The following is an 11,908-nucleotide window of genomic DNA, read 5'->3' as shown; positions in this document are numbered from 1 at the left end:
TAGTCCTGAGCTAACATTATATAACTGCAGGTAGCAGTAAATCACCAACCTTGGCTTTGTACCTGTTCAGACTGCAGCACATTAGGAGGTGGTATCCTGTTCAGACTGTACACACTGCAGTACATTAGGAGGTGGTATCCTGTTCAGATGATACACACTCCACCAAAATAGGTGGTGGTATGTACTTTTTCAGTTGATTTGCTACCTTCCAATACACTCATAGAAGTAGAAGATATGGACTATTTTAAAAAGGAGATCGCTCTCAATAGTGCTGCCCAATCCCATACTGACACAGAAGACAGCATTGCAAAGATATGAGGTATAACTCTCCTTTCCTAGTTAGCTTATGTAGCCTCTTCCTTCACTTCTCTCTCCTCGACCTCAACTTCTCTCTCTTTTTCATCTTCCTCCTCTTCTTTGACAATCACATTGAGAATAAAGGTAGGATTCTCTCCAATATGTATTCTTTGATGTTTCTTAAAATTTCCTGAGTAATTGAAGCTCTTCCCACATTGAGTGCAGTGGTAAGGCTTCTCTCCATTATGTATTTTTTTATGTTCCTTAAGGCTGCCTAAATTATCAAAGCTCGTCCCACAAAAATAGCAGTGGTTAGGCTTCTCTCCTGTGTGGATTCTCTGGTGTTTCTGTAGGGTATCTGCCGCACGGAAATTCTTCCCACATTGGGTGCAGTGGTAAGGCTTCTCTCCACTATGTACTATCTCGTGTCTCTTTAGGTTTGCTTTCTCACTGAAGCTCTTCCCGCATTGGGTGCAGTGGTAAGGCTTCTCTCCCGTGTGTACTTTTTGATGATTATTTAGATTACCTAAGGAACTGAAACTCTTCCCACATTGAGGACAGGGGTAACTCCCACGGCCAGGTCTTGATGTCCCTGGGTCAACTACACTACCAGTTTTCTCCTCTTCCTCAACTTCTCTTTTTTCCTTCTCATGTACTCTCTCGTGTCTCTTAAGGTTTGCTTTCTCACTGAAACTCTTCCCACATGCAGAGCAGTGGAAAGGTTTCTCTCCAGTGTGTACTCTTTGATGATTCTTTAGATTACTCGAGGAACTAAAATTCTTTCCACATTGAGGACAGGGGTAACGACCACAATCAGGTAGTCTTGATGTATCTGGGTCATCCTCCTCCTCTTTGACAATCACATTGAGAGTACAGTCATCCTCCTCCTCTTTGACAATCACATTGAGAGTACAGTCACCATCCTCCTCTTTGACAATCACGTTGAGATTACAGTCACCATCCTCGTCTTTGACAATCACATTGAGAGTACAGTCATCATCCTCCTCTTTGACAATCACATTGAGATTACAGGTAGGTTTCACTCCAATGTGTTTTTGCTGATGTTTCTTAAAGGTTCCTGAATGATGGAAGCTCTTCCCGCAAAGAGAGCAGTGGTAAGGCTTTTCTCCACTATGTATTCTTTGATGTTCTTTAAGGCTTCCTGAATGATTAAAGCTCTTCTCACAAAGAGAGCAGTGGTGAGGCTTCTCTCCTGTGTGGATTCTCTGGTGTTTCTGTAGGGTATCTTCCACACGGAAATTCTTCCCACATTCAAAGCAGTTGTAAGGCTTCTCTCCATTATGTACCCTCTCATGTCTCTTAAGGTGTGCTTTCTCACGGAAACGCTTCCCACATGCTGAGCAGTGGAAAGGTTTCTCTCCAGTGTGTACTCTTTGATGATTCTTTAGATTACTTGAGGAACTAAAATTCTTCCCACATTGAGGACAGGGGTAACTCACACGACCAGGTAGTCTTGATGTCCCTGAGTCAACTACACCATTATTTTCCTCAACTTCTCTCTTTACCTTATCATTGATTTTCCTCTCACCCTCCTCCTCTTTGACAATCACATTGACAGTACTGGTAGGCTTCTCTTCTATGTGTATTCGCTGATGACTCTTTAGGTTTCCGGGTTGATTGAAACTCTTCCCACAAAGAGAGCAGTGGTAAGGCTTCTCCCTACTGTGTGATCTCTGGTGATTCTTTAGATCTCCCGCAAAACGGAATTTCTTTCCACACTCAGTGCAGTGGTAAGGTTTCTCCCCTGTATGTATTCTCTGGTGTTCCTTAAGGCTTCCTGAGTGATTAAAGCTCTTCCCACACGTGGTGCAGTGGTAAGGCTTCTCTTCACTATGTACTCGCTCATGTCTATTAAGATTTACTTTCTCACTGAAACCCCTCCCACACGTGGCGCAGTGGAAAGGTTTCTCTCCAGTGTGTACTCTTTGATGATTCTTTAGGCTTACTTCTCTTGTAAAACTCTTTCCACAAGCAGAGCAGTGGAAAGGTTTCTCTCCTGTGTGAGTTCTCTTATGATTCTTTAGAACTCCTGCCCGACTGAAACTCTTCCCACATTGGGTGCAGTGGTGAGGCTTCTCCCCTGTGTGTATTCTTTGATGTTCAGTAAGGTTTCCTGAACGATTAAAGCTCTTCCCACACTGGGAGCAGTGGTAAGGCTTCTCCCCTGTATGTATTCTCTGATGACTTTTTAGACTTCCAAGCTGAGTGAATCCCTCCCCACATCGAGCACAGTGGTAAGGCTTTTTTTTACTGTGTGATCTCTCATGACTCTTTAAGTCTCCTGTCCGACTGAAACTCTTCCCACATTGGGAGCAGAGGTAAGTCTTCTTTATTTTGGGAATCTGTTTGAGTGATTTGAGGTGAGTTGGACAATTAAAACTGTCGCTACAGCAGGGTTGGGGCTTCTGTCTGCATTCTTTATGATTTCCTGACGCTGTGGGACTGGGCTTGCTGTCTGAGTCTGGGTTGGAGCTCTTTCCTGTAAGAATATGAACACACATTGGGTAAGAAACAGAAAGAGGTACAAAGGCTTTTAGGCTTAAAAATGCAGGATTTAACCTTAAATAATGGCTAAAAAACTAGTCACGGAAGCAACAACACATCCTACCAATTCCTCAAAATAGTCCGAAATAATCTCAGATCAATCAAGAAATCTGTAATTAGTGTAGAGCCGTGATGTAGTGATAAAACTCCCCTACACCAATCACATTTAAGACTCCCCACCAGAGACCAGGGTTCCATATCCTTCACCAACAACATTTATTAGTTCCTAAAATCACTAGCCAGCCAGCCAAGTTCCCATCTCTGTGTTTTGTCAATGAAGCAGGTACATTGAGCAGGCAGGCCACATTAGCTCAATCAGCTTATCAAGTCACTGGCGACACATGTGCTTCGGTACCGTTTTGTTTCTTACACACTCTGGTCATAGAGAGGGAGAAAGTTGTAAGTCTGGCAGTGTTTCATAGAAAATCATGTTATAAAAGAGGGCGCGGCGGGACACCAGATGTTCGTGAATGGGAATATTGACAAGTGCGCATTGTCTTAATTCCCCATTTGCCCAAAACGATGGCAGACTGGAGTGATCACCAGGCCTGGAGTTTCCTGATGTTAGGGGCAAGGCCATTTGGCCTTCCAAGAGGTGCCCAATCTGCCAGGGCACCATGGCCATCTGCTAGAGCACCAAGGCAAACTGCCAGGGCACCATGGCCATCTGCTAGAGCACCAAGGCAATCTGCCAGGGCACCAAGGCCATCTGCTAGAGCATCAAGGCAATCTGCTAGGGCACCAAGGCCATCTGCTAGGGCACCAAGGCCATCTGCTAGGGCACCAAGGCCATCTGCTAGAGCACCAAGGCCATCTGCTAGGGCACCAAGGCCATCTGCTAGGGCACCAAGGCCATCTGCTAGAGCACCAAGGCCATCTGCTAGGGCACCAAGGCCATCTGCTAGGGCACCAAGGCCATCTGCTAGAGCACCAAGGCAATTAACCAGAATAGACAATTAAATTGATTTGAAAACAACAAAAAAACACTAGCTCTTCTGTTAAGAAGAACATAAGTGTATGTCAATGTACAGAAATAATTATCCTACATGACAAAGTGTAGGTGATGGGCTGTAGTCAATACCATAGTCTGTCATGTTTGACAAATATAATGAAGGATAATTCATATTAAGGTCTAAAGGCTTGATTCTGTCATACCAGAGGCACTGTTCATTCAGACAGGAGAGGCTGTTCGTTCATTCAGACAGGAGAGGCTGTTCATTCAGACAGGAGAGGCTGTTCATTCAAAAGGCCAATGACTGTTGCGCACGGCAACATCACCCACCTTGCAATCTGAGCGGACGGAGGCAGTCAACATTTTTAAACTATTTAACCATAAACGCTAAATGCAATTTGGAACATTTGTGCACATTGCTGAGCTTATAGCCCACCCGGTTTCTTCATGCATCGCGCCGACAGAAACAAACATCTCTCTAGTAAGAAGGGTGGGGGTGCATGCCTTATGATTAACGAGTCGTGGTGTGATCATAACAACATACAAGAACTCAAGTCCTTTTGTTCACCTGATCTAGAATTCCTTACGATCAAATGCCGACCGCATTATCTACCAAGAGAATTGTCTTCGATGATAATCACAGCCGTGTACATCCCCCTCAAGCAGACACCTCGACGGCCCTGAAAGAACTTCATTGGACTCTATGTAAACTGGAAAACACATATCCTGAGGCTGCATTTATTGTAGCTGGGGATTTTAAAAAGGCTAATCTGAAAACAAGGCTCTCTAAATTTTATCAGCATATTGAATGCGCGACCCGGGCTGGCAACACTCTGGATCATTGCTATTCTAATTTCTGTGACGCATACAAAGCCCTCCGTCGGCAAATCTAACCACGACTCCATTTTGTTGCTCCCAGCTTATAGACAGAAACTAAAACAGGAAACGCCCATGCTCAGGTCTGTTCAATGCTGGTCCGACCAATCTGATTCCACGCTTCAAGATTGCTTCGATCACGTGGACTGGGATATGTTCCGGATAGCATCGGACAATTACATTGATGTATACGCTTATTCGGTGAGCAAGTTTATTAGCAAGTGCTTCGGTGATGTGGTACCCACGGTGACGATTAAATCCTTCCCCAACCAGAAACCGTGGATTGATGGCAGCATTCGTGCAAAACTGACAGCGCGAACCACTGCTTTTAATCATGGCAAGGCGACCGGAAACATGACTGAATACAAACAGTGTAGTTATTCCCTCCACAAGGCAATCAAACAAGCTAAGCGTCAGTATAGAGACAAAGTAGAGTTGCAATTCAACGGCTCAAACACTAAATGTATGTGGCAGGGTCTACAGTCAATCACGGACTACAAAAAGAAAACCAGCCCCATCGCGGACACCAATGTCTTGCTCCCAGACAAACTAAACAACTTCTTTGCTCGCTTTGAGGACAATACAGTGCCACTGACACGGCCCACTACCAAAACCTGCGGGCTCTCCTTCACCGCAGCCAACGTAAATAAAACATTTAAACGTGTTAAAGGCCCAGGCGGCATCCCTAGCCGCGTCCTCAGAGCATGCGCAGACCAGCTGGCTGTTATGTTTACGGACATATTCAATCAATCCCTATCCCAGTCTGCTGTGTCCACATGCTTCAAGAGAGCCACCATGGCTCCTGTTCCCATGAAATCTAAGGTAACTGAACTAGATGACTATCGCCCTGTAGCCCTCACTTCTTTCATCATGAAGTGCTTTGAGAGACTAGTCAAGGACCATATCACCTGCACCCTACCTGACAACCTAGACCCACTCCAATTTGCTTACCGCCCCAATAGGTCCACAGACAACGCAATCGCAACCACACTGCACACTGCCCTATCCCACCTGGACAAGAGGAATACCTATGTAAGAATGCTGTTCATTCGATTACAGCTCAGCATTTAACACCATAGTACCCTCCAAACTCGTCATTAAGCTCGAGACCCTGGGTCTCGACCCCGCCCTGTGCAACTGGGTCCTGGACTTTGACGGGCCGCCTCTATGTGGTGAGAGTAGGAAACAACATCTCCACCCCGCTGATCCTCAACACTGGGGCCCCACAAGGGTGTGTTCTCAGCCCTCTCCTGTAATCCCTGTTCACCCATGACTGCGTGGCCATGCACGCCTCCAACTCAATCATCAAGTTTGCAGACGACACGACAGTGGTAGGCTTGATTACCAACAACGACGAGACGGCCTACAGGGAGGAAGTGAGGGCCCTCGGAGTGTGGTGTCAGGAAAATAACTTTACACTCAACGTCAACAAAACAAAGGAGAATGTGGACTTCAGGAAACAGCAGAGGGAGCACTCCCCTATCCACATTGACAGGACAGTAGTGGAGAAGGTGGAAAGTTTTAAGTTCCTTGGCGTACCCATCACAGACAAACTGAAATGGTCCACCCACACAGACAGCGTGGTGAAGAAGGCCCAACAGCGCCTCTTCAACCTCAGGAGGCTGAAGAAATTTGGCTTGTCCCCAAGAACACTCAAACTTTTACAGATGCACAATCGAGAGCATCCTGTCGGGCTGTATCACCGCCTGGTACGGCAACTGCTCCACCCACAACCGTAAGGCTCTCCAGAGGGTAGTGAGGTCTGCACAACACATCACTGGGGGCAAACTACCTGCCCTCCAGGTCACCTACACCACCCGATGTCACAGGAAGGCCAAAAAAAATCATCAAGGACAACAACCACCCGGACACTGCCTGTTCACCCCGCTATCATCCAGAAGGTGAGATCAGTACAGGTGCATCAAAGCTAGGACCGAGAGACTGAAAAACAGCTTCTATCTCAAGGCCATCAGACTGTTAAACAGCCATCACTAACATTGAGTGGCTTCTGCCAACATACAGACTAAATCTCTAGCCAGTTGTATAATTAACATTTGGATGTAATAAATGTATCACTAGTCACTTAAACAATGTCACTTTATACAGTGGGGCAAAAAAGTATTTAGTCAGCCACCAATTGTGCAAGTTCGCCCACTTAAAAAGATGAGAGAGGCCTGTAATTTTCATCATAGGTAAACTTCAACTGTGACAGACAAAATGAGAAAAAAAATCCAGAAAATCACATTGTAGGATTTTTAATGAATTTATTTGCAAATTATGGTGGAAAATAAGTATTTAGTCATCTACAAACAAGCAAGATTTCTGGCTCTCACAGACCTGTAACTTCTTCTTTAAGAGGCTCCTCTGTCCTCCACTCGTTACCTGTTTGAACTTGTTATCAGTATAAAAGACAACTGTCCACAACCTCAAACAGTCAAACTCCAAACTCCACTATGGCCAAGACCAAAGAGCTGTCAAAGGACACCAGAAACAAAATTGTAGACCTGCACCAGGCTGGGAAGACTGAATCTGCAATAGGTAAGCAGCTTGGTTTGAAGAAATCAACTGTGGGAGCAATTATTAGGAAATGGAAGACATACAAGACCACTGATAATCTCCCTCGATCTGGGGCTCCACGCAAGATCTCACCCCGTGGGGTCAAAATGACCACAAGAACAGTGAGCAAAAATCCCAGAACCACACGGGGGGACCTAGTGAATGACCTGCAGAGAGCTGGGACCAAAGTAACAAAGCCTACCATCAGTAACACACTACGCCGCCAGGGACTCAAATCCTGCAGTGCCAGACGTGTCCAGGCCCATCTGAAGTTTGCTAGAGAGCATTTGGATGATCCAGAAGAAGATTGGGAGAATGTCATATGGTCAGATGAAACCAAAATATAACTTTTTGGTAAAAACTCAATTCGTCGTGTTTGGAGGACAAAGATTGCTGAGTTGCATCCAAAGAACACCATACCTACTGTGAAGCATGGGGGTGGAAACATCATGCTTTGGGGCTGTTTTTCTGCAAAGGGACCAGGACGACTGATCCGTGTAAAGGAAAGGTCAGTACAGGTGCATCAAATGGGGCCATGTATCGTGAGATTTTGAGTGAAAACCTCCTTCCATCAGCAAGGGCATTGAAGATGAAACGTGGCTGGTTCTTTCTGCATGACAATGATCCCAAACACACCGCCCGGGCAACGAAGGAGTGGCTTCGTAAGAAGCATTTCAAGGTCCTGGAGTGGCCTAGCCAGTCTCCAGATCTCAACCCCATAGAAAATCTTTGGAGGGAGTTGAAAGTCTGTGTTGCCCAGCAACAGCCCAAAAACATCACTGCTCTAGAGGAGATCTGTATGGAGAAATGGGCCAAAATACCAGCAACAGTGTGTGAAAACCTTGTGAAGACTTACAGAAAATGTTTGACCTCTGTCATTGCCAACAAAGTTTATATAACAAAGTATTGAGATAAACTTTTGTTATTGACCAAATACTTATTTTCCACCATAATTTGCAAATAAATTCATTAAAAAATCATACAATGTGATTTTCTGGATTTTTTTTCCCTCATTTTGTCTGTCGTAGTTGAAGTGTACTTATGATGAAAATTACAGGCCTCTCTCATCTTTTTAAGTGGGAGATCTTGTACAATTGGTGGCTGACTAAATACTTTTTTGCCCCACTGTATAATGTTTACATACCCTACATTACTTCTCATATGTATATACTGTACTCTATACCATCTTGCCTATGCCGTTCGGCCATCGCTCATCCATATATTTATATTTACATATTCTTATTCAATCCCTTTACACTTGTGTGTATAAGGTAGTTGTTGTGAAATTGTTAGATTACTTGTTAGATATTACTGCACGGTCTGAACTAGAAGCACAAGCATTTCGCTACACTCGCATTAACATCTGCTAACCATGTGTATGTGACCAATACAATTTGATTTGATTTACTGCCATGTGGACATTGTTGGGCTTATAACGTGAAGAAAAAAATGTAACTAAACATTCTGATCAGCCTCATTGCTATTAAAGGGTGTTTTGACGTACAGATGTTGGATTAATTTGGGATCTATCACCCCACAACTGTCCCAGAGTCTGGTTTGGAATATTTACTTCTCGCATAGAACAACAAGCAGACCAATAGAATAGGGCAATGTTTGAACTATGGGGGGGATAATACATTGACGTAGTAAAAGCAGCAGCCTGTTCGTTGCTCATCTTGTCGACCAAAAAAAATGTACATTTCTTCTAACATCTTCAATATGCGTCTTGGAATCTGATAAGACCGTTGCTGCCTAGCCCGATGTGTCGCTCTTCGCTAGCAGCCTAGCCCGATGTGTCGCTCTTAGCTAACAGCCTAGCCCGATGTGTCGGTCTTCGCTAGCAGCCTAGCCCGATGTGCCGCTCTTCGCTAGCAGCCTAGCCCGATGTGTCGCTCTTCGCTAGCAGCCTAGCCCGATGTGTCGCTCTTAGCTAACAGCCTAGCCCGATGTGTCGCTCTTAGCTAACAGCCTAGCCCGATGTGTCGGTCTTCGCTAGCAGCCTAGCCCGATGTGTCGCTCTTCGCTAGCAGCCTAGCCCGATGTGTCGCTCTTCGCTAGCACCCTAGCCCGATGTGTCGCTCTTCGCTAGCAGCCTAGCCCGATGTGTCGCTCTTCGCTAGCAGCCTAGCCCGATGTGTCGGTCTTCGCTAGCAGCCTAACCCAGTGTGTCGCTCTTCGCTAGCAGCCTAGCCCGGTGTGTCGCTCTTCGCTAGCAGCCTAGCCCGATGTGTCGCTCTTCGCTAGCAGCCTAGCCCGATGTGTCGCCCTTCACTGGTAGCCTACCTCGGGGCTGCGACGACTGTGAGATGGACCCGATCACGTGACGGGAATTGGCTAATAGGAATTGAGATATCTGAGAGAGCCATGTGAGTGAGAGGTGCTTCGGAGCAAGGCGTTGGCAGCTAGGAGAAGGGAATGGCTATCCAGACTATGCAAATAGTCTGCGTAGCCATTTGATTAGCTGTTCAGGAGTCTTATGGCTTGGGGGTAGAAGCTATTTAGGAGTCTCTTGAACCTAGATTTGGCGCTCTGGTACTGCTTCCTGTGCGGTAGCAGAGAGAACAGTCTATGACTAGGGAGGCTGGAGTCTTTGACAATTTGTAGGGCCTTCTTCTGACACTGCCTGGTATAGAGGTCCTGGATGGCAGGAGACTTGGCCCTGGTGATGTACTGGGCCGTACGCACTACCCTCTGTAGTGCCTTGCGGCCGAGCAGTTGCCATACCAGGCAGTGATGCAACCCGTCAGAATGCTCTCGATGGTGTAGCTGTAAAAATCTGATGACCCATGCCAAATCTTTGTGTCTCCTGTGGGGGAATAGGTTTTGTTGTGCCCTCTTCACGACTGTCTTGGTGTGCTTGGACCATGTTAGTTTGTTGGTGATGTGGACGCCAAAGGAACTTGAAGCTCTCAACCTGCTCCACCACAGCCCCGTCGATGAGAATGGGGGCGTGGCTCGGTCCACCTTTTTCCTGTAGTCCACAATCATCTGCTTTGTCTTGATCACATTGAGGGAGAGGTTGTTGTCCTTGCACCATACGGTCAGGTCTCTGACCTCCTCCCTACAGGCCGTCTCATCGTTGTCAGTGATCAGGTCTACCACCGTTGTGTTAGTGGGGGACGATTGGAATCCAAACACAACCTCTCATGTACGTCATGATGACCTCAGTTACACAAATCTCACAACTGTTTTGGAATATAGTTTATGACCAAAAGTATCCTACTTACACTTTAGTCAATATTGAAAGTGGAATAAATGTTTGACTAATATCGATGCCACAGAAGCCATTTTCAACCAGAGAAGTTGGTTTTTGCATTAAGTTGCTCTTTCATTTTGTTGGGACGTCAGCCAGAGGGCTGGTACATTAACAGAGCATTGAAAGAAAGGCTTTTACAAGGGGCTTGTTGCTTTGAATCACACAGCGATAACACAAATGAAATATATAAAATATTATAATGTTTGGGGATAAAGCAATCTGTCCTCCCTCCCTACGAAACACAGCCTGAACTCAAGTCAAAGAGGATGTAAGTCTTCCATTTTAGTCCTTCAGCAGATGCGCTTAACCAGAGCGACTTGCAGTTAGTGCATCCATCTTAAGTAGGTGAGACCACCATATTTCTCAATCATAGTAAGTACATGTCTCCTCGATAAAATAGATATCAGCAAAGTCTGTGCTAGTGGGAAAAGACAGCCAGAACTCACCGGAGTCACTGTTTTCTTCCTCCTTGATTTCTCTCTCCTCCTCCTCTTTCACGATCACATTGAGTTCCAGTGTTTGACTGCAGTCCTCCAGCTTCACTGACACCACTTCTGGACCCTGTTGTGAGCTTCTCTGGGCCGGATCACCACAGCCAGAACCCGGCTCAGACATGGTCGGCTAGAGATGGATCTAAAAGAGGAGACCTCAACAAGTTCTGGGTGGTTTTCACAGATGGATCTTTCGTGTGATTGCTACAGAAAAGACAACACAAATATGTAACGTTTGCTAAATGAGCTAACCACACATAACGTCCAACAGGGATTTTTTTTTATAGCATAAATCGGTAGCCATTAGCAACGGTTGGTCCAGCTAATTTAGCTAGCTAGCTAATTCCTCGCTAAGTCATTTTGCTCACAATGAGACGTTAGCTGGCTACCAAAAGCAAGTCACACTTAAACCGTTATCCTGAACTGTAGTTAACTAACTAACATTAGCTATAGTAACAGATTGGAGGTTGTAACTAGCTAACTACCTAGCTGACTAATGGCTAACTTGCTGGGAAAAACAACAACAAAGACAGGCCGCGGAAACCACTGCAGATTCATGGAATGCGTTAGTTTACATACCCAACTACAAGGTCACATTTAAAAATGTAAATACCTGAACAGTTACTTTTCTGTAATTGTTTGGCTGTAAATGCAAATTATGAGTTCCTGTGAGAGCAATCAGAATCGTTCAATGTATTATTCTATATGGTATTAACACATCTGTATGACGGGATCATCTTCTTCTTCGATGTGGTTTAACGGCAGGTGGCATCCAACACATGTTGCATTACCGCCACCTACTAGACTGGAGTAAAACACCCTTATAGTTAGCTTTTTTTTTTTTTAAGTTAATAAATGAACAAATACCCACCACCCTACTCCACTAAATCTATGTAGTCGTAGCTCAGGCCAACA

At 45.3% G+C, this 11,908-nt stretch overlaps 1 protein-coding gene across 1 annotated transcript; it reads right to left on the bottom strand.

Annotated features, from left to right (window-relative positions):
- Window positions 1–287: 287 nt before the first annotated feature.
- LOC139370055 (zinc finger protein 271-like) lies at window positions 288–11,135 on the bottom strand. Its single transcript, XM_071109363.1, has 2 exons — window positions 10,949–11,135; window positions 288–2,797 (listed from the first exon to the last, which is right to left on the bottom strand). The coding sequence occupies exons 1-2, from the start codon at window positions 11,115–11,117 to the stop codon at window positions 345–347; spliced, it is 2,622 nt and encodes an 873-aa protein (XP_070965464.1). The 5' UTR covers window positions 11,118–11,135; the 3' UTR covers window positions 288–344.
- Window positions 11,136–11,908: the final 773 nt, after the last annotated feature.

This window comes from Oncorhynchus clarkii, chromosome 17 (assembly GCF_045791955.1).
Source record: "Oncorhynchus clarkii lewisi isolate Uvic-CL-2024 chromosome 17, UVic_Ocla_1.0, whole genome shotgun sequence".
In the NCBI taxonomy this organism is placed as follows: Eukaryota; Metazoa; Chordata; class Actinopteri; order Salmoniformes; family Salmonidae; genus Oncorhynchus; species Oncorhynchus clarkii.
This window is presented reverse-complemented; position numbering and strand designations above follow the sequence as displayed.